The sequence below is a fragment of the Vulpes lagopus genome, chromosome 22, assembly GCF_018345385.1.
Source record: "Vulpes lagopus strain Blue_001 chromosome 22, ASM1834538v1, whole genome shotgun sequence".
In the NCBI taxonomy this organism is placed as follows: domain Eukaryota; kingdom Metazoa; phylum Chordata; class Mammalia; order Carnivora; family Canidae; genus Vulpes; species Vulpes lagopus.
Genome location: NC_054845.1, coordinates 7,007,130 through 7,034,641, shown reverse-complemented (window position 1 = coordinate 7,034,641; position 27,512 = coordinate 7,007,130). Strand labels below are relative to the sequence as shown.

Genomic DNA, 27,512 nt, shown 5'->3' with positions numbered 1-27,512 from the left:
TGTCCCCCCCCACACACACACTTATATCACTTTTTCTTTAAAATTACACTTCAGCCCATCTCTTCCGATTTTAGACCATATATTCAACCGCAATCCACTTCAGCGGGTGCATTAACCGCATCAAACCTGAACGCCTGTTTCTTTTTTCTTTTTTTTTTCAGAATGTGAGGCATCCCGTCTTTTGAAAACCCCCAGAATCAATACCTAGGCGAACACCAACTCACCCCAAATACCGCCCTACTGAGAGTCGATAAAATCCTGGTCAGTTAATTCCGGGGCTGTGCCTCCCAGAGCCACAAGGAATGACGTCTGACGAGAGCAACCGGGCGACGAAAACCTGCTGGGCACGGAACGGCCGCCGCGAGAACCGGCCGCAGGCGGGCCGCGAGGGGAGGGGAGGGGAGGGGAGGGGACGCTGCCGCCCCGGCCCCCGCCGCCCCGCAGGCGCGCCCCGCACGCCGCAGGAGCCGGAAGCCGGAGGCGGTTGGCGGGCTCTGCGCCCCTCCCGCCGCGGCCGCCTCGACCCTCACGAGAGCCGCGGCTGTCGCCCGGCCGACCGCGCCCCTCCGGCCACCGTCCGCTGCGGCGCCCACACGCCGTCGCTCCGACAGGCCCCCGCAGGCCCCTCAGCCCGGGCTCCGCAGGCCTCGGAGCCGCCGCCGCCGCCGCCTCAGCCCGACGCAGCGGCGGCGGCTCCGGAAGAGCAGGCCGGGCACCGGTGCCCCTGCCGCCGGCTTCCCGAGCCGGCCCCACCTTCTCTCAGCCGCGGCCAGCTTCGCCGCCGAGCGGCCCCCCCGCAGGCAACGCGCAGACACCGTACCTGCGCCTTGGTGCCCGGCCTGTTCCGCCTCAGCACTGCCGTCCCCTCCGCCATGACCATAGTGCCAGAGTCTGGGCGGCTGGAGTCGGTACCCGGATGTAGGGGAAGGCGGCCTGCGCAGGGCCGCGGGGGGAGGAGCGGCGCCCGCTGACGGATCAGCCGGAGCCCGCGCGGGGCAGGGCGGGAGGACCCGGAGGAGGCCCGGAAGGACGCGCTGGCGGAGGGAGGGGCGCGCGAGGAGGAACAGCCGGCGACTGGCGGCCGCGACGTGCGCGGGGGGCGGCCTCGCGGGGCGCGTGTCCTCGGGCTTAAGGGAGGGGCGCGGAGAAGACCGAGCCTGCGCGACGGTGACCCGGTCGGTAGCCCGCTGTGCGGGCAGGTGCCCGGAGGAGCATCACCCTGTGTCCAAATCCGCAGAGACGGGCGACGTGGGAAACAGGCCGGCCGCCTGGGGACGCTCCACAGACCCCGCGTGAAACTGACCCAATCCTGGGAGAGACCGGGGGGTGGGGGAGGGCAGCCCGGGGGGGCTCAGCGGGTTAGCGCCGCCTTCCGCCCGGGGCGTGACCCCGGAGACCCGGGATCGAGGCCCACGTCGGGCTCCCTGCGTGGAGCCTGCTTCTCCCTCTCCCTGTGTCTCTGCCTCTCTCTCTCTCTCTCTCTCTCTCTCTCTCTCATAAATGAATAAAGCTTTAGAAAAGAAGACACACAAAAAAAATTTTTTTTAAATAAAAAAGTAGAAGACACTGGGGCTTAGATTGCCCAATGCTTCCGCCAGCCACTGACTTTAAAGCCAAGGACCTTTTCAAGGACAAGCTTGCGTAGATAAAAGACCCCGAGGCGGGCGAACGAGGAGGGAGCGCGGACAGGGCCCCTGAGCGCTGGGCCGACCTAACTAGCTGGTCTTTTTTGCAAGTCAGAAGCAGGAGGAGATAACGAATGCCCCCGCAACGGAGGGTGGGAGTTGTACATCTTTACAGGATTCTAAATCTCCTTTGTTGCAAGTTTTAGGTGTTCTCCACATTATGAGATCATTTGGGTTTGGGCCGACTTCTTGCTTCCTGTTGAGAAACGTTAAATCTTTGATCTGGGGTGGGGGAGGCCTTGGTAGGATGCCAGCTCAAAGGGAAAAAAAAATGCATACACACACACACACACACACAAACCCTGCATATCCTAGCGTGATTTCCATAGGAAAACACCAGATATCCCATCAAAGCCACCGGAAGGTGTGTTGAGAATACTGAGAATTATATCACAGACGGTCTCCAAAAATGAAGGGAGGAATCAAAGAAAGGCTGGTTGAATTGGGTGAGTGCAAAACTGGGTAATTGTCAGTGACTGAGAACTTTGCTGGAAGGGGTTAGACAAGAAGTTGGTCTGCCTTTAAGTAAGATTCCTTCTTTCTCGAAGATGTAGAGAGTGGTAACTTTTCCAAAGCAAGGAATTTAATTCCATCACTACTTCCTTCTATATTAAAAGATTTATTCATTCAACAGATATTTAATTTACTAAGCCCCCACTATGTGTTCCACACTGAGATACAAGTATGAGAAGGCCCAGTCTTTATCTATAAATTGCTTAGAGTCTAGCTGTGGGGACAGATGGATAATCACCAATTTTCTTGCTAAATATTGTAAGAACCTAGAACAACTGGCACCCCAATGTTGCCTCCCTGGGAGATGTGCAGTGGGTCTCGGAAGAGCAGAGTCCTAGGTAGGCCTTTAAGTCTGTGAACAACTCTACCTTACTCCAAGGATTAAGTTAAAATTTCCCAGATTATGTGGTAGTGTCCCTGATTTGCAAATATCAGTTACCTCTAATTGAAGGGGCTCATCTTAATGTTCCCTTAAATCCAGATTTGTTATATGATTTCACCTCATTTGAAAAGAACAAGAGAAAAAGTTAATAAGTAGATATTAAATTCGGGAACAGAGGGATGCCTGGGTGGCTCAGCAGTTGAGCGTCTGTCTGCCTTGGGCTCAGGGTATGATCCCAGGTCTGGGGATCAAGTCCCCCATTGAGCTCCCTTCCAGGAGCCAGCTTCTCCCTCTGCCTATGTCTCTGCCTTTCTCATGAATAAATAAATAAAATATTTAAAAAATTATAAATTCAAGAACAGAATAGGCATATTTATCTCTGAAAAGTCTGATAAAGTTGCATTGTGATGTCAACTCTGGCCTTGTTCACAGGAACAACCTTGTTCTTTAGGGTTGAAATGTTCTAGCTTGTAACCTTCACATTTTAATTCCTCTGTCCTTCTGCAGATTATGACCTCCAAACAAAAACAGTTTTCTAACCAGCGTTAATTTGGGAGGTGAGAGAGGAGAGGGAAGAAGAAAGAGAGCATGAGCAGTAGTAACAATTATATATAAAATGGGTTACTTGGATATTTTGGTTAAAGAAGGGATAGTCTTTTAAAGGTAATACGGACGAATGGAAAAGACTCTAGGTTGGGATTCAGAAAATCTAGATTCTTTTGCCTGTTGACTGTAAGACTTTAAATGAACTACCAAATAAAAGTTTCTTTATTTGTAATGAAAATAGTGCACTTCTTTTTCTCTACCTCATAGAGGATGATAGCAAGTATAAAAGTAAATATTCCTGGGATGAGTTAAAACCCCAAATTGGGTATACAGATTACTTAAAAATAAAATCTTTTTTTTAAACTAAATATTACTTGTCTTCTATTAAAGTTTTAGAAGAAAATGTTTTGGTTTTTTTTTTTTTTGGGTTTAGGCTTGGAGGAGGCAAAGGTGCAACTGTCTTCGGTCGTCCCGAATCCGGGTTCATCCGACATTTTAAATCTAAAATATAAGTAATTTCCAAAATATCTATCCCATATGAAATTCTCTTTGAGGAATGTTAAAATCCAAGTACAATAGTGAATGCCCATTGTGTGTAGGACAAGTAAATGTTGAGAAACATGAATAAGACATATAAGCTGCTTTTCTCAAAGAACTTACAAATGAATTGGGAAGGGTGATATTTAGCTTATTATACTACAAAGCAAAATGTTGGGGCACTCTGGGTGGCTCAGTCAGCTGAGCGTCCAACTCTTGATCTCAGCTCAGGTCTTAATTTCAGGGTCATGAGTTTAAGCCCTGTTTTGGAATCCATGCTGGGTGTGGAGCCTAGTTAAAAAAAAAAAAAAAAAGCAAAATGTCTTAAATCTCTTACTTTCTGTCCGTTCCCCTTCACAGATCTTCTTTGATCTTGCTCAGTATCCACCTCTCCATATATGACCACAGAGGTGTAAACCCATCTCTAGCTGAGGTTTAAGTCCTAAGCCAAGGTTTAGGTAAAGGGTAAGCATCCAACTCCATTTTAGGATAAAGAAATATATAAAAGGATATCTGTGGGATCCCTGGGTGGCTCAGTGGTTTAGCGCCTGCCTTCTGCCCAGGGCGTGATCCTGGAGACCCTGGGTCGAGTCCCACATTGGGCTCCTTGCCTGGAGCCTGCTTCTCCCTCTACTTGTGTCTCTGCCTCTTTCTGCATGTGTCTCTCATAATAAATAAAATCTTAAAAAAATAAAAAGAAATTTCCTTTAAAAAAAATAGAGTTCAAACTTAGATAACTTTGACTATAGATGAGTAAGATACCAAACCCCCATGGCACTTCACTTTTCTCTCTATAATGATAGAATATTTGACCAAATTGGTGATTGTAGTAGCCAGCTGCCAAGATGGCCCCCAAAGACTATCCTGGTATGTGCATTTTTTAAAAATTATTTTTGTAGTTACCTCTACATCAAATGTGGGGTTCAAACTCATGACCCTGAGGTCTAAAACTGCATGCTTTTCTGATGACGGAGTCAGCCAGGTGCCTCTCTGTTATGTACATATCTGTGTGGTTCTCTTTCATACTAAATTGGGCTGACCTGTATAATAGAATATTATAAAAATTCTGTTGTGACTTCTGGTGTTAGGTCATAAAAGACATTATGGAGGGGCACCTGTTGGTTAAGCATGTGCCTTCAGCTCAGTTCATGATCCTGGGGTCCTGAGATTGAGCACCACTGAGCTCCAGCTCCCTGCTCAGTGGGGAGTGGGGAGCCTGCTTCTCCCTCTCCTTCTGTCCCTCTAACCCACTTGTGCACTCTTTCGCTCACTCTTGCTCAAATAAAATCTTAAAAAAAAAAAGAAAAAAAAAAAGACATTGTGGCTTTTGCCTTGCTTTCTTAGCTTACCTGCCCTGGGTGAGAAAGCTACCATGTGTGACGACACTCAAGTAGCCTTATGAAGGTTCCTGGTGAGGAACTGAGGCTCCCACCAAAATCAAGCAGCAACTTGCCAGCATGTGCCTGAACCATCTTGGAAGTTTAACCTCCAGCCCCAGATAAGTCTTTGGATGATGGCAGAGACCTCACTACCACCACCCAGAGCCATCCCAATAAGATACTCCTAAATTTCTGACCTACAGATACAATGTGAGATGTTCATTGTTAAGGCAGTACATTTGGGGTGATTTGTTATGTAACAATAGATAATTAATACAGTGGTTCCTGAACCTTCAGGAAGAGAAAATGTGATCAGAAGAGACCAGTCACAACAGACTACTATAATTTCCTGTTTTCAGTAGAGCACCTATTGTCTTTCATAAAGTTAGCAGCACTTTCTAGATTTTCTCCATGACCTAAAATTGTGCTGGGGAATCTGACTGGCTCATTTGGTAGAGCATGTGGCTCTGGATCTTGGAGTTTTGAGTTTGAGCCCCATGTTGAAGATTAGAGTTTACTTAAAAAATAAATAAAAATAAATAAAATAAAATCGTGCTTTTGATTTAGTTGTTTATTTCTCCCTCCTCAACTTTATTCATTCTGGTATCTCCAAGCAGCGCCTGGCACATGTTCAAAATAAAAATGAATGACTTCAAAGGCCTTTTTTGAACCGACACTCAAATAACTACCCAATGATGCTTTTTCCAAGTCAAGTCTCCAGGCTAAATGCTACTGAAAGACGATTTTGCAAGACTTGGGCTAAAATTTAACATGTCTTAAAGAACTAGACTTAATCTCTTAGAGGGAAGGGGGATGGATCCATTCTGTATGTCTTATAACAGGAAAATCTCCAGGTAAAGCCAAGACTGAAATAAAAAACCAACAACAACTATAAAAACACCTATAGAAACCATGGAAGAACTTTTAAGTATTGGAGAAGACTTTTCAGTTTGATATAATACCCACAATCCATAAATGGAAAATATTAGTTCAGCTATACCAAAATAACTTCCTGCAAGTTCAAAGTATAAACAGAATCAAAGCCAAAATGATAAACTGGAGGCAAAAACTAATCACAAAGAACCAATTTCTCTAATAAAGGTATCGGGCAGCCCGGTGGCTCAGCGGTTTAGCGCCGCCTTCGGCCAGGGGCGTGATCCGTGATCCTGGAGACCGGGGATCAAGTCCCACGTCAGGCTCCCTGCATGGAGCCTGCTTCTCCCTCTGCCTGTGTCTCTGCCTCTCTCTGTGTGTCTCTCATGAATAAGTAAATTAAATCTTTAAAAATAAATAAAGATAACACACAAATCATAAAAGGCCATTTGTCCAGTAGAAAGAAAGAGGCAAAGATTATTCACAGTCAATAGGAATAGTCAGTTAACAGTAAAGGAACCAGAAGTGACTGTCAACACGAGATGCTAATTCTCATAGTAAGAGTAAAATTATAAAATTAAAAACCTTTATAACATTCTCTATTATTGAGGCTGGGAAGAAATTAGTCTCATACATTGCTGTTAGGAGGACTGTTAATTGATAGAACTTCTATAAAGGGCAACATGGAGATGTGTGTGTGTATATATACACATATATTTTTTCTTATAAATTTTGCCAACATATAGAATAACACCCAGTGCTCATCCCGTCAAGCGCACACCTCAGCATCCGTCACCCATTCACTCCCACCCCCCGCCCACCTCCCCTTCCACCACCCCTAGTTTGTTTCCCAGAGTTAGGAGTCTTTCATGTTCTGTCTCCCTTTCTGATATTTCCCACACATTTTTTCTCCTTTCCCCTTTATTCCCTTTCACTATTTTTTATATTCCCCAAATGAATGAGACCATATGTTTGTCCTTCTCCGATTGACTTATTTCACTCAGCATAATACCCTCCAGTTATATATATACATATGACTAAAAAATCCACATACCCTTTGTCAAAGCAATGACGTGTCTAGGAATTTCTTACAGATATACTTGTTACCTGAGAAAAATAATTTATGCAAAAATTCTATTCACTGAAGAAGTGTTGCTAATAGCATAAGACTATAAATATTTGGGCAGCCAGGTGGCTCAGTGGTTTAGTGCCTGCCTTTGGCCCAGGGCGCGATCCTGGAGACCCGGGATCGAATCCCACGTCGGGCTCCCGGTGCATGGGGCCTGCTTCTCCCTCTGCCTGTGTCTCTGCCTCCCTCCCTCTCTCTCTCTGTGACTATCATAAATAAATTTTAAAAAAATAAAAAAGACTATAAATATTCATCAGTGGAAAATGCTTAAATTATGGTTCAGTCATCTAATAGAACATTACACAGCTATAATGAAAATTTAAAAAGCTCTTTATATTCTTCATAGATTCATTCCAAAGACAATTTAATACAAAAAGAAAAAAGGGTGCCAAATGGCATGTCTGGAATGTTTTTTTAAAAAAGAAAAAAATGAATATATATGTATTTCACAATATAATATCCATATATATATATATGCCCTTGAGCACAGGCGCGCGCGCACACACACAAAATGTATACTAAGATACCCCTAAAAATATAAAATGTAACACTAGTTGCTTCTAAGTATAGAAAAAAAAAATAAGTATAGAACAGTGGCTGGGGGATAGGGAATGGAAGGATATTTTTCAATGTGTTTTATAGTATATATCCTTTTCAATTTTTAACTAAGTGAATCTTACCCATTTTTAAAAAAAATCAAAGTTTAAGGAAAAAAAAACAGGCTTGACTCAAAATGTTAAGGGACATCTAGTGTCCTCCTTTTAGTTAATTCTTAAACCGAGAGGAGTTAGTTTGTCTATGTCACATAACTAGTATGTAAGCAACACAGGATCAGAGCTTAGATTTGATTGGGCTTTCTATACAAGGTTACTTAAGGGTAAAGAAAACCACGTAAGGAACGCCTGGGTGGCTCAGCGATTGAGCGGCTGCTTTTGGCTCAGGGCGTGATCCTGGAGTTGTGGGATTAAGTCCCACATCAGGCCCCCTGCATGAAGCCTGCTTTCCCCTCTGCCTGTGTCTCTGCCTCTCTCTGTGTGTCTCCCATGAATAAATAAAATCTTAAAAAAAAGAAAAGAAAACCATGTAAATACTCTTCACATAAATAAACCAAGAGTTCAAAACTCCATTTTGGTGTGGTTGCGGTAAAAACAACAAATAACTTGCTGGAAGAGACACGTTAAGACTTGGTATCATTCAGGAGAACAATCTGGCAGCCTTTATCAAGGTTAAAAGTGTTTATGACCAGGCAAGTGCATGGGAAGACTTGCCTTGTCAGATCTCAAACTTAAATATAAAAGTTTATATTTAGGGGATCCCTGGATGGCTCAATGGTTTAGCACCTGCCTTCGGCCCGGGTCGTGATCCTGGAGTCTCACCATCGAGTCCCACATCGGGCTCCCTGCATGGAGCCTGCTTTTCCCTCTGTGTCTCTCATGAATAAGTAGATAAAATACTTAAAAACAATTTTTTTAAAATAAATAAATAAAAGTGTACACCTGGGTGGTTCAGTGTTGAGTATCTGTCTTTGGCTCAGGGCGTGATTCCGAGGTCCGGGGATCGAGTCCCACATCGGGCTCCCTGCTTTGTGTCTCTCATGAATAAATCTTTAAAAAAAAAAAGTTTATATTTATATTGAATACAATGTGGTAGAATAACTAGTGGGAACAAGGCTATAAAATCCACGAGTAGAAGGGTAGATGCCAGGGACTAAGGAAAGGGGAAAATGGGGAGCTGCTAATCAAGACCTAATGTTCCAGATAAGCAAGATGAAAAAGTTCTAGAGATGTGATATACAACAATGTGCCTATAATAACAAAACTGTATTGTACACTTAAAAATCTGTTAAGAGGGATCCCTGGGTGGCGCAGCGGTTTGGCGCCTGCCTTTGGCTCAGGGCGCGATCCTGGAGACCCGGGATCGAATCCCACGTCGGGCTCCCGGTGCATGGAGCCTGCTTCTCCCTCTGCCTGTGTCTCTGCCTCTCTCTCTCTCTCTCTCTCTGTGACTATCATAAATAAATAAAAAATTTTAAAAAAAATCTGTTAAGAGATTTTATTTTATTTTTTTAAGATTTTATTTATAGAGTGAGACAGAGAGAGAGAAGCAGGCTCCATGCAGGGAGCCCGACATGGGACTTGATCCCGGGGTCTCTGGGATCACGCCGTGAGCTGCAGGCAGCGCTAAACCGCTGCGCCACCAAGGCTGCCCTGTTAAGAGATTTTAAATCACATGTTGTGTTATTGTAAAGTAAAAATGAAATCTTATAATTCCTAACTTTTAAAGTTTTTGTAAAGCCAACATTTTCTGGAATAGGAGGAAAAAATATTAAAGGTAATACTCATATAACACAATAGCTTTCTGATCATTTTATTCTCAATTTCCCAGATCTTTTGTGTACAAGTTTAAGCCACTTTTTTTTTTTTTTTTTTTAAAGATTAAAGATTTTATTTACTCAAGAGACACACAGAGAAAGGCACAGGCAGAAGGAGAAGCAGGCTCCATCCATGCAGGGACCCCATCTCAGAAAGGGATCATGCCCTGAGCCTCAGGCAGACACTCAACTGCCAAGCCACCCAGGCATCCCAAGGCACTTTAAGATTTATTCATTGAGATATATAGATGTCATGGTAAGGGGGGCAGAGGGAGATAATCTGACTCCCCACCATGTATGGAACCCTCACAACCCTGGGATCATGACCAGAATCCCAATCAGGAGTTGGATGCTTAACCAAGTGAGCCACCCAAAAGCCCCTTAAGCACTTTGAAGTCAGACTAACCTGAATTCAATCCCAAACTATGACTTAAAAGTGAGGCTACCTTATAGAAAGCAAGGAGTAACTGCCTCACCAAGTTCCTGTGATTTCGTTAAGAGTCTGTTAAATGCCTAGAACAATGCAGCAAATGCTCAAAAATGGTAGTATAATCATTAAAGTTCCAGTTGGAATTTTATCTTATTTGTTGGCCAAAAGGCAAACAGCATCCTGTTGTGAAAAAAATGTGGTTCAACACCCTCGGCACCCTTATTTTTGGCTTAAATTTCTCATGCCAAAATTATTTTCTCTATTAATTTCTAGTATGACCTCATAATCTAAAATTATTTCTTTAACAATTCTGCTAGACAAGCATTATGGACCACTAATATGACACAAAAAAATTCCCCCATCCTTTTAATTTAGGAGATTATAAAACGAAGTTCTGAAGTTTTAAAAACACCAGGTAATTCTAAGGATGAACCAAGGTTTATAAACTATTGCTTTTAATCTCAAAATTCATTTGCTTGGGTGTTTGAAAAACAGAATTGGGGATCATATGCCTAACTCTACAATTTACCAGCCACAAAACCTTGAAGTTTCCTATCTCTTCTGAGTCAGCTTTCTCATTGGTAAAACAGGGAAATCCTGCTTAACAAGGTTAAAAAGAGCAAAAGCTCTTTATAGCAAGGCTATCTAGCTGTGCCTCAGGAACAATAGGAAACTGATGACTCACTAGGGTTCTATAAATTCTTTTAATCATTTTTGTACTGAGGATGACAAAAATTAAGCCTTAGTATACCATAAGGCACTAACACGTGATTTACATAAATATGTACATACTTTAAGGACGACACCAAAAGTTGGGGCTGTTAAATTCTATGCTGTTTACAATTTCAATTAGGTTTCAATTCCACAAGACTAATCTAGGGCATAATTCTTCAAGTCTGGTATGCGACTGTTTGGGTTCAAATCTTCTCTCCCTAGCTACTATAGCTAAATCAAGCTCCAACTCCATTCCCTATTTGTTAAATTCAACAAATTATGAACTAGATGTAGATGTCCAAATCAACCAGGATTGAAATGTGCATGGAGTCCTTAGAATTATGACCTAGTAGCCACAGATGAAGCACCTGGAGGTGGAATGCCTTATGTCCAAATCCTGGCTTTGCCACCTCCTACTGAGTGTGTGCTTGGTTATTACTCAACCTGTGCTTGTGTGTCTCTTACCTTCCTCCTTGGCAAGATGAGAATAACTACCCTAGAGGGTTGTTGAAAGATCAAGACGAGTGATATACACCAAGTACCTACAACAGTAGCCAGGGAGTAGAAAATGCTCCTGAAGTATTAGCTGCAGTCACTATCACGCAACACCTGGCACATGAAAGGCATTCAAGGCTAGTAAACCTTCCATCGACTTTTTGCAAAGTAAGTTATATAGTAGTACCAAGTACTAAAAATGGGAAAACTTATAGGATTCCTTAAGTGAGAAACCATACTTCAACATAAGCTGGTTATACATTAAGTTAAAATGTTTGCTTTCATTTTACTTTATTTTTTAAAAGATTTTATTTATTCATTCATGAGAGACACAGAGAGGCAGAGACAGGCTCCATGCAGGGAGCCTGATGTGGGACTCGATCCTGGGACTCCAGGATCACGCCCTGGGCCGAAGGCAGGCGCTAAACCACTGAGCCACCCAGGGATCCCCGAAAATATTTGTTTTTAAAGATTTCAGTTGTTTATTCATGAGAGACACACAGAGAGAGGCAGAGACACAGGCAGAGGGAGAAGCAGGCTCCATGTGGGAGCCTGACGAGGGACTTGATTCAGGGACTCCAGGATCACGCCCTGAACCAAAGGCAGACGCCCAACCACTGAGCCACCCAGGCATCCCTAAAATATTTCTACTTTTAAAAAAAAGAGAAATCCATGACTTTGTATCAGCATCAATAATTTACTAAATAAAGCTAAATACAATGTGAAAATTGGAAAGCCCGTTGCCCAGAATTCTCTGCAGGTTACTTAAAACACTGGAAAACCCTAAACCATCTTAAATCACCAAATAAAGATTAACCACTCGTTTATGTATTTTTATTTGCTCATTTCTGTATCAGTACACTAAAACTAAATTTTAGAGACACTGGATATCATTAGTTTGGATACCATTAGTTTATTATAAAAGAGAGACATGAAAATTATTTACATGATGCAAGATTTCACAACTTCACTGGAATGGGCAGCTTCGCTTCATGCCGTTTTAAGAATGATTTCAGTCCACATACTTTCCAAGAATGTCACCATCTCTAAATAAGAAATAATCCTGCAGACAGGGAAAACCATTACTTAAGAAAACTGTATTAAGTATTTGTTACTTAACTTTTAAGAAGAAATAAATATTAAATTTACACACCTTGTCATCTAGGACTACTTTGGTGCCTCCATATTCTGGGAGAAGAACTTTATCTCCAACTTTCACACTAACTGGTTGAATCTCTCCACCCTTAAGAAAATAAGGATATTTATTAGAACATAGTTCACCAAATATTCACACCTTTTATTAATTAAACATGCTCACTCAAATCAACTGCTAAAAAAGGATTTGGTGGCCAAGGGACACGCTTTATCCTTTTACTGTAGTTCTTTGCTCAAGAACAGCACTGTTATAATTATACTTCGAAACAAGGCATACAGGGATGCTTAAACTAAAACCTAACTTCAGAGTACAGTTTAAAGAGTTATATTGGAAAAGCTAAGGTAAGCTAACTTTTTGGTTAAATATTAACATAACCTCCAGACTACACAAGATCTGTTTTTGAAACTGCATATGTGGTGATCATGTTTAACTTCTTCCAATACACAAAAATTCAAGAGGTACTGCCAGAATTTGGAACATATACTTCTTTTATGATTCAATTTCTTTTCCAACAAAGTACAGATTTGGGTAGCCCAGGTAGCTCAGCGGGTTTAGCGCCGCCTTCAGCCCAGGGCATGATCCTGGGGTCCCAGGAGAGAGGCGCATGTCGGGCTCCCAGCATGGAGCCTGCTTCTCCCTCTGCCTTTCTCTGTGTCTCATGAATAAATGAATTAAAAAAAAAAAAAAGTATATATTTAAGAGACTGCAGCATAGCGCCCCTGCCCCAAAACCTTCCTGGTCCTGACGCCAGGATACACCTCCTTGCTAGAACTTTCTTCCTTACAGACAACTAAAACAATACAATTAATCTATCTGATATCTGACCCCAAGGCATTTGTGTATTGTGTCTGACTTGGAGGTCTGAGGTCTAAGCAATCAACTGGAGAATGCCTGTAAAGCTAGGTCCAACCTGTTCCTTTCAAAAGCACACCCACTAAGGCCAAAAAGAGTTAAAAGATTAGGGCAATTACGATGTTAGAGCTCAAACCTAGAGTTTAAATTTTCCCCAACTTGTAAAAGCACCCACGGATCATCATAAATACGATTTTTTGGTTTATCAAAGACTTAGAATTTGAAGAAAAGGCCGATCACACTCGGCCACCAAATGGCTAACTACTTTTAATAATCGAGATTTCCTTTTCCCCCCCTCCACTCCACATAAAAACGGTTCAACGTTAGCCCCACTTACCTTTCCTTTGGAACCCGATCCAACAGCCACTACTGTTGCTTGCAACACTTTCCCTTGAGATTTTTCTGGTAGCATGATACCTCCTTTGGTTACAGTTTCAGCTGCACTCCTTTCGACTAAAACCCGGTCAAACAGGGGAAGAAACTTCCTAAACGCCTGCCCTGCCTGTAAGAGAGGAAATGGGACGTCAAATCTGAAATAGCAGTAGTTATGCGATTATATTCTCAGCGTTACTCGTCAAAAAAGCACGTGCGTGGCTTTCAAAGTTAACGCCAAGGCTCAGATTCGTTTAAAGGAAAAAAAAAAAAAAAACCACGCCACTTGAGTGTTTTGCTCTCATGAGTCTAATTTCCCGTTCTGCATCTGTTAGGGGTGCCTGCTGCTGCTGTGCTCAGCCCTCGGACGAGCTTTAAGGGCAACCTTGGTTGACTTCAAGGTCAAAGATTTTCCTTCCTTGGGTTTCTCCGGGACATTTCTGCAAAACCCATCAAGGCGCGCGCCTGCAGCCGGGCTTCCGCAGATGCTGCGCGGGCAGAGGCCCCGCGGGAGGCGCGCGTCCGTCCCCGGCCCGGCCCGGGCTGCAGGCGAGCCGGGCTCCCGCGTGCAGGGCCCAGGCGTCGGCGAGGGGCGGTGGGCCCGGCCTCTGCGCGGCCCCTGCAGCTGAGCCCCTTGGGGCCCCCTCCACTCCCCGCACGGCTGCCCCCGCGCTTCGGGTAGGGCCGGCCGCCAGCCCCGCGGGCCTCACCATGCCTCCGGCCGCCGCAGTCCCACTCGCTCTGGAGTCGCCGCCGCCGCCGCCGCCAGGAGACCCGCAGTCCGACCCCCAGGCCACGTGAACGTGGGAAAAGGCCGCCCGGCGCGCATGCGCGCTCGCTCCCGCGCCCCGCCCCTCCCCGCAGGAGAGGGTGGCCGCGCCAGCGCGCGCTGCGATTGGTCCCCGGCCCCGCGCGCCGGCCGCTGACGCGGGGACGCCCAGGCGGAAGGAAAGGGGACTTCTTTCTAGGCCTTTCCAGGCCGCCCGCGGAGGTGAAAGTACTACCTCCTCGCCCCTCTCCCGGAAATGACGCGCCGTGAACCTTGACCCCCCCAGAGAGCGCCGCGCTTCCCGGAAAGTTCTGGAACCCAGCGCAGCCCGGGAACTAGCCTAAGCCGGCCGGAGGGGGCTGAGCCCGCCGGCCTGGCCCTGCCGCGGGTAGCGAGGGGCGGGGCTGGCGCGGGGCGCGTGCCGATTGCCGGGCCCGGGCGGGCGGGCAGGGCTGGGAGGCGCCGGCGCGCGCGGGGCCGCGGGGCGGGGGGAGGGCGGCGGAGGGAGGGGACACTGGCTCTTTGCCGTGCGCGCCGTGCGCTCTGCCCCTCAGTCGCCGCCGCCGGCCTGTCTCGCCGCCCGCACGCTCCGCCGCCGTCTCGCAGGTACCCCGCGCCCGCGCCCCGGAGCGCCGCGCCCCCCGCGGTCTGAGAGGGCGGCGGGCGGGCGGGCGAGGGCCGGGGCTCCCGGGGCGCGCAGCCCCCGCCGCCGGGCCAGGCCTCACGGGGTCCGGCGCTGCCGTCACGTGCGGCCCGCACTGCTCCCGGCAGGGCGCCGCGGGCGGGCTGGCCCGGGGTGGGGGTCGGGAGCGTGCTCGGCGGGCCCGCCCCTGCCGCCCCTGCCGTCCCCGCCGCCCCCGCCGCCCCCCGGGCCGTGCGCAGGGCGCCGCGCTGGGTGGTCGCAGCCGCCGCGGGCCGCGGGCCCCGCGCACACCGTGACCTTGCGGAGGGCGTCCTGGGGGAAAGACACGTGGCCGGGCCCCCAGCGTGGCGGCCCCGGGCTGCTCCGGGCACACAGGCCCGGAGCCGCATCTTACTAAGCACATTTTTGTACCTTCAGGAATGGGTTTTTTTTTTCCCCTCCTCCCTCGAGCGCCCATGCCTTTGCTGCAGACTTGGGTTTTCGGGAGCGCATTTTCTCTAAGCTGTTGAAGCGGTGAAAGGTTCACTCGGTTTTAGCGGCCGCGGGGAAGGCGATGGGCGTGCTCTGCGCGTGCCGCGGGGTGGGCGCGCGGTCGGCCTCCCGTGGGCGCTGGCGCAGGTGCCCGCTGTGCCCCCGGGGGCAGGCCGCGCGGTATCCGGGTGGCTGCGGGGCACCAAGGGTGCAGCTAGTGTGGGAGTACTGCTAACCTGGTGCTTTCCGCCCCTCCGCAGACATGCTTCGGTTACCCGCAGTCCTCCGCCACGTCCGGCCAGTGTCCAGAGCCCTGGCTCCTCATCTCACTCGGGCCTATGCCAAGGATGTAAAATTCGGTGCCGATGCCCGAGCCTTAATGCTTCAAGGTGTAGATCTCCTAGCCGATGCCGTAGCCGTTACTATGGGGCCAAAGGTATCAGTGTTTTTTATTTTGTTGGAATTTACAGTATCGTGAGTTCAGGAGTAGAAATTTAATTATGTCAGAGAGTCCCACCGAGCTGCTGAGCAGTAAGTACTTCCGTACCCATTGTTCACTCATTTATAATCAGTAGGACTTCTCTAGATACTGGGACAGCTCTCTGATTTGGGTCTGTAACATGTAATAAATTCAGGAGCCTAGATTTAGGTTGAGCTACTAGTATTTTCTTGGTGGAAATTGCCCTACCTGTATTTGTCCTAATGACTTATGGATCCTGGGCTCCTCGTGCAGTCTGAGGAAGGTATTGCAATCAGAACCGCGTACTGACGATAAAAGCCTCTGGAAGCAATAAAGTCCTTAACCTTTTAAAAAAAAAAAACTCCAATAAATATGTAAGAGTTCCCAATTACTGCTTACTCTTTTCTTTTAGGTAGATAACAACGGTCTTAAAACCGTTTCTTTAAAATTTGCGAAACTTTCTTTCCTACAATGTCTGATGTAATGGAGTGGTAACTCACAGCTCAAAGTGGATTTGAAAATGGGAGGTAGAATTAATCTTGCTTGCCTGCTTAAGGTTTGGATTTTTCCCTGGCAGTTCATACCATTAGTGGAAGGACTGTAATGAAGATTTTTGTCTCACTTAATATGAAGAGGGTGATGAGTGAAAGGGTAACCCGTTTTGAGGAGACCTTTGAAGGTGATGCACAAATGGAGTGATGCTTGATTGCAGGAAGACAGATCCAATATCAGAGTATTGATACATATTGTATAAAACGTGGCATTTGCATGCCTCCCAAGTAGCAGCTTTGGTTCAGATCCAGAAGCTGCCAATACTGTTTGCACCATGATTTGAGATTTAACATTGAATCAGCCCCTGGAAGAGTGAACTGTACTTGCCTTGCTTTTGGTATTTTATTTAGTAGCTAAATTTTGAAGCCTCTTTTCTTATTATTTTCATAGATAGCAGGCACTGGACAAAACTTAATTATGAATCATGTGAAGGATATTCTGAAATTTCATTATGAGCTACCAGGTTGTTTGGTTTTCTGTGTGTGTGTGTATGTTTTAATGAGATGACAACTTTAGTCTCTGGGATTTTTATCTTCCATAAAACCCTCATGCATGGTTATGCATCTGGCAACAGAAAAGGTCATTTTGTTTGTAAGCTAAGAACACTGATGGATTTGCCTTTGAGATTCTTGCACATTTAATAAAAGCGACAACTTGTGTTGAGGCTTTCAAGTAATTAAAAACTGTTCATTGTGTTTCAAGCTAAATGCACTCAGGTATGTGATTCTGTCACTTTTTTTTCCTCTAATTATAGGGAAGAACAGTCATTATTGAGCAGAGTTGGGGAAGTCCCAAAGTAACAAAGGATGGTGTGACCGTAGCAAAGTCAATTGACTTAAAAGACAAATATAAAAATATTGGCGCTAAACTTGTTCAAGATGTTGCCAATAACACAAACGAAGAGGCTGGGGATGGCACCACTACTGCTACTGTCTTGGCACGCTCTATTGCCAAGGAAGGCTTCGAGAAGATTAGCAAAGGTGCTAATCCTGTGGAAATCAGGAGAGGTAGGAAAGTCTCTTCATTGTTACCGGTGTTTTGAAGTGTCTTAAAAAGTTAAGTCTTGTTTCTCCTCTCTCAAAAAAAAAAAGTCTTAAATTGAGTTTTCCTTTGGCAAATAGCAATTAGATGCCTGCCTTATGCTATGGGTACTATGCTAGTTTTTTTTTTTTTTTTTTTTTTAAGATTTATTTATTCATGAAGGACAGAGACACAGGCAGAGGGAGAAGCAGGGTCCCTGCAAGGGAGCCCAATGTGGGACTCAATCCTGGGACTCCAGGATCACACCCTGGGCTGAAGGCAGATGCTCAACCATTGAGCCACCCAGGCGTCCCTGGATTTTTTCTTTAAGTTATATTTCTCAAAATAAAGGGAAGAGCCAGAAATAATCCTACTCGTTGAACAAAATTGGGTTCTCATAAATCCATGTTGTGATGCTATTGACTGTTAAAGCAAATTTTTTGATTATATATTAAATGAGAAAGTTTCAGATAATTAAAACCTGTAGGGGCATAACCCTGTCATACAGTTGAGGAAAGTGTTGGGTGACCCTGTTGGAAACATGCAACATGATGGATTGTCAATAGCTTACATAGAATGAGTTGAATGGTGAAATTCTTGAAATTATGCTCTTGGTTTTTTTCCTTTAGTCCAGTTTTCAAAATAATTTTGGCTTGTGAGTCTTCACTTACCAAAGTTCCTGTTTTGGTGCATGCCATTCAACTCCTTGCAATTAGGAAAAGTGCTGGCATAGATGCATTATATAGGCCATTAACATTAAAACATTTAACACAAATTGAAATTTTTACTTGGTGTGGAGCCCTGAGAGAATAAGCTTTGTAATGGCATTTACTCTTGAATAAGGTGTGATGTTAGCTGTTGATGCTGTAATTGCTGAACTTAAGAAGCAGTCTAAACCCGTGACAACCCCTGAAGAAATTGCACAGGTAAGGATTTTTCATATTTTATGGTAAATGTGATTTTATTCCATAATCCTATACCAGTGTCAGAATAATGATACCACCTAGTCACTTGACATGGAAAGCATTTCTTCTTACTGCTTAAAAAATATCTGAAAATCATGCAGTGACCATAACTAGAGTCTTTGTGGTCACTTTAGTTTTACATGGCTGTGAGTAAAACTCATTTGTTTGTATGGAAGATGTTCTTCAGCCATTTGTCAAAAGGTGCATAATTTTTGTCATGTTAGAATATTGCCACTTTTTCCAAGAAGGGGGGATATTCTCCCTTTTTTTAAAAAAAAGAATTGTATGTTTATTTCTTTTAAAAATAATGTAGCCAAATGGTAGGTTTAAAAATAATTGTTAGACCTATTAGACCACATCTGCTTGTCCATAGGTTCCCCCTGCCCCAATATTAATCAGTTTTGAAGTTACTAGGAAAAGGGAGGGGAGCTGACTGAGGATGCTGGCCTTACCTTTTAACTTGGAAGAGTAACTTGATTGTTTTAGGTTGCTACGATTTCTGCGAATGGAGACAAAGAAATTGGCAACATCATTTCTGATGCAATGAAAAAGGTTGGAAGAAAGGGTGTCATCACAGTAAAGGTAAGTGTTTTTAATGATAGCTTGAGATGAGTTGTCTGATCAAAACAGTTTTCAAATAGAAAAATTTATGCATTTCATGCTTGATTCCTTTATGCATGTTTTAGCATTCACGTAGACTAGGGTATTTCCTGAGTTGTGTGTGAATTTTTTAGCCTTCCCTGTGACTGAGGAATCCGTTGTAACTTAAATGATACTATTCTTCTAGATGTAAAAATTCAAAAATGCATTTTTGAAATTTTTGCAGAATTGCAGTTTGATCCCCTAGGGCATTTGCATACTTACACGCCTGGATCCCTTGTGATCAGTGCGGTCTCCTAATCTGGTCTATAATTACAACTTTTTGTGTTTCTGTAATGAAATTCATACAGCTAAATGATTTTTATAGGATGGAAAAACACTGAATGATGAATTGGAAATTATTGAAGGCATGAAGTTTGATCGAGGTTATATTTCTCCATACTTTATTAATACGTCGAAAGGTAAGAACAAGTCAGCAAATGAAATTTAAAAAAATATACAGGTTGCCATGGGTCACACTGTAAGCATTAATCAGGTCATACTTCTAAAAGATAAATTTAGGTATCCCAAAAGTTATTGTAAATGAGAAATGAAGGGAAAAACATGAACTCAGTCATTTGAGATGTACTAAAACTTTGGTTTATAGTTTTTTCACTTAACTAAATTGCAGTTATTTTCAGGGTATTGTTATAATGTCTTAAGTTGGTTTGAAATGTTTATTTTTGCAGGTCAGAAATGTGAATTCCAAGATGCCTATGTTCTATTGAGTGAAAAGAAGATTTCTAGTGTCCAGTCCATTGTACCTGCTCTTGAAATTGCCAATGCTCACCGTAAGCCCTTGGTCATAATTGCTGAAGATGTTGATGGAGAAGCTCTGAGTACACTTGTTTTAAATAGGTAATAGGCTTTCTTATTTGGTTTACATTTCCAGATGAAAGGCAGTTTTTTTATATTGGTGTTTGAAATCCCCTTTATGTACCCCCACATTGCACCACTCATATTAGCATATATACAGGTATGCTTTGTGAGCTCTGTTAAAATGGTTTGTTTTTTTTGAATAAGTTCTGTTTGAAAGTCCTTAATATTTTGTGCAAGTTTTTCATAAGACAGCCTAGTTTTGAATGTGATACCTATTTTTTAATTATAAGTAAACTATTGGTTTTTTTCCATTTTAGGTCAAAACGTATTTAGTTACATAATCTGTTAAAATTTTAAGGGTGGCTCAATGGTTGACTGTCTTTGGCTCAGGCTGTGATCCCGAGGTCCTGAGATCAAATCCTGTGTCAGGCTCCCCATAGGGAGCCTGCTTCTCCCTCTGCTGAGAGGGAGAGGGTCTCTGCCTCTGTGTGTCTCATGAATAAAGCAAATCTCAAAAAAGAATTTTAAGTTTTTTTAAAATTTTTATTTATTTACGATAGTCACACACACAGAGAGAGAGGCAGAGGGATAAGCAGGCTCCATGCACTGGGAGCCCGACGTGGGATTCGATCCCGGGTCTCCAGGATTGTGCCCTGAGCCAAAGGCAGGCGCTAAACCGCTGCGCCACCCAGGGATCCCAAAACTTTTTTTTTTAAGATTTTATTTATTTATTCATGAGGCACAGAGAGAGGGAGAAGCGGGCTCCGTGCAGGGAGCCCGACGTGGGACTCGATCCTGGGTCTCCAGGATCATGCCCTGGGCTGAAGGCGGCACTAAACCGCTGAGCCCTCTGGGCTGCTCTAGAAGTAATAATTTTCTAATTGTAATGGAAATGGACAAACGAAATAGTTATATGGGAGAGTGCATACCTTGACACAAAAGCTCCGAATGAGTTGACTTATCCTTGAATGTTTGTTAGCTTGGATTTGCTTTATGGGTTATGAAAAGCTTTATGAGATTGTGGGATTTTAAGTCAAAAAAAAAAATAGGCCTCCAGAGTTTCATTGAGCCATCTTACTGGTGTCTGTAGCTTTGGATGGCTGATTGATTTGGCATACTATGTTTATCTGTCCCTCTGATTTTTATTTGGCCCTTTAATAAAATAGATGAACTCTGTATTTAACAGTTTAAATACTCCTTTTTCACACAGTCTGGTCTCAAGTGGACATTCCTTTGATTATATATTCCAGATATTCATTACATGATAAAGTCGCAGGTGAACTTAATGCTATTTATCAGCAACACTTACATATGTAAAGGAACTGAATTAAGAACACTGCTCAAACTTCAGTAGTAACTTGATCCATTACTAAATAGAACAAATAGGGTGTAGGGATAAATGCTTATTACATCTGCAAATTTAATATTTGGTGACTGTTCTAATTTTCACAATCTATAAAATAGTTATCACTGTAGTTAAAAGTTTTTTGCTTATGTTAGCATTTATTTCCTGGGTTCAGTTTAACCGTAAGGTCAACAATTTTTGACAAAGGTAATGGCAAATATGGATGAATGGAAAGTTGCTCTTTCATGTCTTAATTTGACTAAAAGTTGGTAGGAAGCAAAAAATTGTAAAGTGTGGTTTCCAGGGGTGCCTGGGTGGCTTAGTCAGTTATATGTCTGCTTTCAGCTCAGATCACGGTCCTCGGGGGTCCTGGGATTGAGCCCCATGTTGGGTGCCTCACCCCCCCAACCCCATTCATGTGCTCTCTCTTTTTTTTTTTTTTTTTTTTTTTAAAGAGATTTGATTTATTTATTCATGAGAGAGACAGAGAGGCAGAGACGTAGGCAGAGGGGGGAAGCAGGCTCCCTGCGAGGAGCCTGATGTGGGACTCAATCCCAGGACCCCGGGATCACACCATGCGCCACCCAGGCATCCCCTCACTCTCTCAAATAAAAAAAAACCTTTTTAAAAAAGTGGTTTCCTAAGTAATCTTAGTACTAAGAACTTAAAACTAGACAACCATTTTAATTAACTTTAAATCTCATTCTTATTGTTCTTAACAGGCTAAAAGTCGGTCTTCAGGTTGTGGCAGTCAAAGCTCCAGGTTTTGGTGACAATAGAAAGAACCAGCTTAAAGATATGGCTATTGCTACTGGTGGTGCAGTAAGTAAAATATATGTGATGTTGGTTTACTGAATGTTATATATTTCCAGGCCTAAAATTTATAGGTAGATTTTAGGTTTTTCACGATCATTTATTATTAACTATTAATTTTTGTTTCTTTTTTTTTTTTTTTTTTTTAATTTTTGTTTCTGTTGGATGTTTTCGAGGTAAAGGTTTGATTAAATGTGCCCAGGTCCCTTCTCTAACTTGCTATGAGTCTAGCCCAAGAATAGGATTATTTGACTAATCTGTGTTCAATACAATAGAAAAGACATAGGACTTAATTGTTTAGGTCTAAGGTCTAGTCCTGGTTCCACCAAAAGGGTGACCTCAGAGGAATTGAGTTTATACTTTTCTGAAATAAAACTAATTAATTCTGATTGAGGATTAAGTGAGAAGTGGGAAATGCAGTGAAAAACTTGATCAAGTCTTCTCTGGACTAGAACTTGTCTTGAAATTTCACATTTCAAAGAAAAAACAGTATTCTAAGATGTTTATCTCCTCAAAACACCCACCTGATGTATTACTGATAAACTTGGTATAATGAAAAACCAAGTTGCAATGGTTCATTTTTAAATATTTTTGTAGGTGTTTGGGGAAGAAGGGTTGACTCTAAATCTCGAAGATGTTCAGCCTCATGACTTAGGAAAAGTTGGAGAGGTCATTGTGACCAAAGATGATGCCATGCTTTTAAAAGGAAAAGGTGACAAGGCTCAAATTGAAAAGCGTATTCAAGAAATCATTGAGCAGTTAGATATCACAACTAGTGAATACGAAAAGGAAAAGCTGAATGAGCGTCTGGCAAAACTCTCAGATGGAGTAGCTGTGTTGAAGGTAAGATTCATTGTTGTAAATGAGTTTCTTGGGTTCTGAACCCAAGAATGATTTTGTTTCTGTGGTATTCTCCAATAGTGCCGTGTAACCAAAATGTTTTGGGAAATAACTTTGTCATGGAGATATATATTATATAAAATTTTTTTGGAATACTCTCCTTAAAGCCAGAAGTGAACTTGGTATTGCTAGGGAAAAAGGTGTTTTGTTAATGATAGTGTGTGTGTTGGACTGATGTGAGACACTGCACTGACCCTATTAGCTCTTTAATCATGCAGTCACTTAACAAATAGGTGACCTTTTTTACATGTTTTTAATTGAACTCCGTGCTTTTCAGTGAGTCTTGCCAGTCAGCATCTTGAATGGGAGAAACCCATACTAACTGGAATTCTTTTAATTGTTAGGTTGGTGGGACAAGTGATGTTGAAGTGAATGAAAAGAAAGACCGAGTTACAGATGCCCTCAATGCCACAAGAGCTGCTGTTGAAGAAGGCATTGTTCTGGGAGGAGGTTGTGCCCTGCTTCGGTGCATTCCAGCCTTGGATTCAATAACTCCAGCTAATGAAGATCAAAGAATTGGTAAAATTGCCTTTCATGAGTTGATTTGCAACCTGATTTTAGTCTTTTAGAATGCAGTTGCCCTTGCCCATTAAATAGAACAATAAACCACAAAGATTCCAGAATAACATTAGAAGAGCACTGATAATTAGAAAATAAATGAAAGATGCAATCATGTCCAGGGGGAATGATTTGACCTGTGGACAAACAGAATTGTAATTTTTACAAAAGAATGAAACTGGGGATGCCTGGGGAGGCTCAGCGGTTGGGCATCTGCCTTTGGGTCAGGGTGTGATCCAGGTTGTCCGGGGATCCAGTTGCGCATGGGACTCCCTGCAGGAGGCCTGCATCTCCCTCTGCTTGTGTTTCTGCCTCTGTTCTCATGAATAAGTAAAATCTTTAAAAAGAAAGAAAAGAAACTACAGCTTGCTAAACTTTATCTTCAGGTATTGAAATTATTAAGAGAACACTCAAAATTCCTGCAATGACCATTGCTAAGAATGCAGGTGTTGAAGGATCATTGATAGTTGAGAAAATTATGCAGAGTTCCTCAGAAGTTGGTTATGATGCTATGCTTGGAGATTTTGTGAATATGGTGGAAAAAGGAATCATTGATCCAACTAAGGTAAATAGTTGATCATTTTCTAAAAGTCTTGTTCATTTTTCACTAAGGAAAAAGGTAATATATTTATCAAACTTCTTTCTTAGGTGGTAAGAACTGCTTTATTGGATGCTGCTGGAGTGGCCTCTCTGTTAACCACGGCAGAAGTTGTAGTCACCGAAATTCCTAAAGAAGAGAAGGACCCAGGAATGGGTGGAATGGGTGGAATGGGAGGTGGTATGGGAGGCGGCATGTTCTGATTCCTAGAATAGTGCTTTACCATTCTTAATGAACTGTGAGAGGAAGCTCAAGGCTGTGTTCCTCAAACATAACTTCAGAGAAGTCAGTTCAAGGAAATGACTGAAGAAAAGGCTGGCTGATGTTTAAGAAAATCGCTATAACCATCAGTTAATGGTTTCAGTTGACAACATATAATGGTTTACTGCTGTCATTGTCCATGCCTACAGATAATTTATTTTGTATTTTTGAATAAAAAGACATTTGTACATTCCTGATAACTGAGTGCAAGAGCCATGTACCAATGTACTGCTTTCAACTTAAATCACTGAGGCATTTTTACTACTATTCTGTTAAAATCAGGATTTTAGTGTTTGCCATCACCAGATGAAAAGTTAAGCAGCCTTTCGGTGGAGAGTAAGAATAATTGTGTACAAAGTAGAAAAATATCCAATTATGTGACAACCTTTGTGTAATAAAAATTTGTTTAAAGTTAATTGTGTTAGCCTTTCCGTGATCTAGAAGATAAATGAAAGCCAGTGGATGGAGGGGTAGAGTTTGGCACAAGTGTGTAAAACATTATTCTACCTGGAGTAGTCTCCTGTTTCTCTTTGCTAAAGACGATTATATTACGACATAGGTAATGGGAAGTTCCTGTGGGGACAGTATTTTGTGTGTTGAGGTCTTGTCATAAAGGGGCAATTTGTCCCTTATGGAGGTTATGATTCCTGCTTCAAAGCCTCCACATAATAAGAAATGGGTTCCTGGAACACCTGTCTGGCTCAGTTGGAAGAGCATGGGACTTGATCTTGGGTTTGTGAGTTCGAACCCCACACTGCATGTGGAGATTATAAGAAAAAAAATGGGTTCCTGTTAGGTGAGAAGGGAAGGGTTTGTAGTAGGAGTGTGTACTAAGTGGAAAGGAGAGAGGTGTGCCTTTCAAGCATCAGTAGTAGTGGGGAAGGGCATCCTTATTTGATAGGCCTGGCCTGATCCAGTATCTTCACCTTTATTAAGAATTTAAGGCAGGGGCAGCCTGGGTGGCTCAGCGGTTTAGCGCCGCCTTCAGCCCAGGGCTTGATCCTGGAGACCCCGGATCGAATCCCACGTTGGGCTCCCTGCACGGAGCCTGCTTTTCCCTTTGTGTTTCTGCTTCCCTCTCTCTGTGTCTCATGAATAAAATCCTTAAAAAAAAAGTTAAGGCAGATTTCTGACTACATGCACTTGGTCTTTATTGGAGAAAATAGAATGGAAATGTGGCTTTTTAAATTTTTTTTGTGTGGCTTATTTTTAAAACTGGCTGCATGTTTGGGGCAGAATGAGTTTTAAGACATTGTTTTCTAGATTTACTACATTATAAATTGAAAGCACAAGATCATGTTTAACATCTACATTCTTGCTTTCACCTGTGCCAAAGGACCTAGTCTGCTGCTCAGTTTGGCCTTGGGGCTGCCGTTTTAGAGACGGGGATAAGCTAGGGTTTAAGGCAAAAGCCCTTGGTATGCAAAGCTCAGACAAAAGGAAAAATAATCACAGATCAAAAGCCAGTCACTTGAAATTTGCACCTAGAACTACCTGTGCTTTGCCCAGGTTAGAAACAAAATGACAACAGATTAAAGGGGACTAAATAAAAGGCATTTTAAGTGAGCAAGACATGCCTAGAATATAGTTTCGCCTGTAGAAGTAGCAAAAGGCAAAGCAATATCAAACGTTAGAGAAAAGGGTTTATATAGTTAATTACCTTAAAGGCCAAGCTAAGTGATTATAAGAAAAGGTAAGAGATGAAAAACACCTGGACTTTAAAAGATTATTAGAGCATGGCCAGCCTAAAGACACGAGCAGAGGAAAAAATTAGTGTTCTGTGCTAGACACTGAACTAAATACTTGGTTTAAGTCCAGAACCTTGGATTAGGGACTCCTTACTAAACCTATGCCACATGAAGGTAAATAGGCTGAAAGGTTAAGTAGCTTATACAAAGTCTCTGAGCTATCCGATGGGAGCTGGGTGTGAAGAGCTTACGTTCTTAGACCGAAGAGCCAGGCTGGAATGAACCCCTAAGCCAGGATCTAGGCAGTCGTAAACCTCCTTGGAAGCGGTAGCCAGAGACGTCCATACATTAGGAACCCAACTCTATCTTCTCTCCATCACTTACCTTCCAGAATGCCGGTAGCTAGCCAGCATTTCTACTCCCGTATTTCTCTAGGACAAGAGAGAATCATGTAGAAAAACAAAGATTTCTGATTCAGAGAGTCCCTCCGATGAAAAGGCTGGCTCACCCGATTGCTGTACAGTGAAATTCCGCAGCCAATACACTCGTAGTCCCTTGCTTTCAAATATTCATGGACAAACCACCATTAAGCCTCAACATGAAGAATAGCAAAACCAAAAGGGATCTAGAAGAAACTTCTTTTTTAAAAGATCTTATTTGGGATCCCTGGGTGGCTCAGTGGTTTAGCGCCTGCCTTTGGCCCTGGAGTCCCAGGATCAAGTCCCACATCGGGCTTCCTGCATGGAGCCTGCCCTGCTTCTCCCTCTGCTTGTTTCTCTGTCTCCCTCTCTCTCTGTGTCTCTCATGAATAAATAAAATCTTAAAAAAAAATAAATAAAAGATTTTATTCATTCATGAGAGACACCAAGTCACAGGGAGAGGGAGAAGCAGGCTCCCTGCAGGGAGCCTGATGCGGGACTCAATCCCAGGACTCTGGGATCTCATGCCCTGGGCCAAAGGCAGACACTCAACCACTAAGTCACCCAGGCATCCCTAAATCATAGTATCTTAAAGATGAGATCCTGCTGCCATAAACCAAGGAAGCTAACAAAAAGGAACAATTAGAAAACATTATTGGAAATTAAAACTATGACAAAGGACCTGGAAAATAGAACTGAAATCTAAAAGATGGAACAAAAACATGGAAAATAGGAAAAACTAGATTTAATATGAGGGAGGTTGAATGTCTAGTTAGGAATACCTGAATGATGGACCCAGAGAATACGGAGAGGAGATTCCTCAGGGTTCAAGTAACTGAGTCTAAATGAAAGGCCCATAATTAGGACCAGGCAAGGGGCAGAGGAGCATGCAATTTCAGACTACCCAGGATAGGTAAAGAGTCGATTTTATTTTTTTTTATTTTTTTATATTTATTTTATTTATTTATTCATAGAGACACACACAGAGAGGCAGAGACACACACAGGCAGAGGAAGAAGCAGGCTCCATGCAGGGAGCCCGACGCGGGACTCAATCCAGGGTCTCCAGGATCACGCCCTGGGCTGCAGGCGGCGCTAAACCGCTGCGCCACTGGGGCTGCCCAAGAGTCGATTTTAAAAGCTTCCAGAGGGATGCCTG

At 43.4% G+C, this 27,512-nt stretch overlaps 2 protein-coding genes across 5 annotated transcripts in view; one reads left to right on the top strand and one right to left on the bottom strand.

The window, feature by feature from the left end:
* LOC121480549 (MOB-like protein phocein) overlaps positions 1-14,276 on the bottom strand; it is a 39,035-nt gene extending 24,759 nt beyond the window's left edge. Inside the window, exons 1-2 of one of the 3 annotated variants that reach the window (XM_041737167.1) lie at positions 14,145-14,276; positions 13,400-13,564 (exon numbers count right to left, since the gene is read on the bottom strand). In XM_041737167.1, coding sequence (XP_041593101.1) covers positions 13,400-13,564; positions 14,145-14,147 — 168 coding nt within the window. In that variant the 5' untranslated portion in view covers positions 14,148-14,276. Of the gene's footprint in view, positions 1-224; positions 733-820; positions 978-13,399; positions 13,565-14,144 lie in introns of those variants that run through there. The other 2 variants (XM_041737165.1, XM_041737166.1) reach the window with 2 other exon arrangements.
* Positions 14,277-14,442: 166 nt separating this feature from the next.
* Positions 14,443-24,663, top strand: HSPD1 (heat shock protein family D (Hsp60) member 1). Of its 2 annotated transcripts, none has more exons than XM_041737164.1 (12): positions 14,443-14,591; positions 15,578-15,753; positions 17,084-17,336; positions 18,193-18,275; positions 18,801-18,896; positions 19,282-19,375; positions 19,643-19,811; positions 21,840-21,939; positions 22,528-22,773; positions 23,175-23,349; positions 23,775-23,953; positions 24,037-24,663. In XM_041737164.1, the coding sequence occupies exons 2-12, from the start codon at positions 15,580-15,582 to the stop codon at positions 24,187-24,189; spliced, it is 1,722 nt and encodes a 573-aa protein (XP_041593098.1). In that variant the 5' UTR covers positions 14,443-14,591; positions 15,578-15,579; the 3' UTR covers positions 24,190-24,663. The 2 variants fall into 2 exon arrangements, with proteins under 2 accessions (XP_041593098.1, XP_041593097.1); XM_041737163.1 differs by lacking the exon at positions 14,443-14,591 and adding an exon at positions 14,653-14,809.
* The last annotated feature ends 2,849 nt before the right edge of the window (positions 24,664-27,512 follow it).

Coding starts and splice junctions, on each gene's coding strand:
- HSPD1 (XM_041737164.1), top strand. CDS start 15,580: ATGCTTCGGTTACCCGCAGTCCTCCGCCACGTCCGGCCAGTGTCCAGA. Junction 18,276..18,800: donor CCCCTGAAGAAATTGCACAG/GTAAGGATTTTT, acceptor TGATTGTTTTAG/GTTGCTACGATTTCTGCGAA. Junction 19,812..21,839: donor AGTACACTTGTTTTAAATAG/GTAATAGGCTTT, acceptor TGTTCTTAACAG/GCTAAAAGTCGGTCTTCAGG.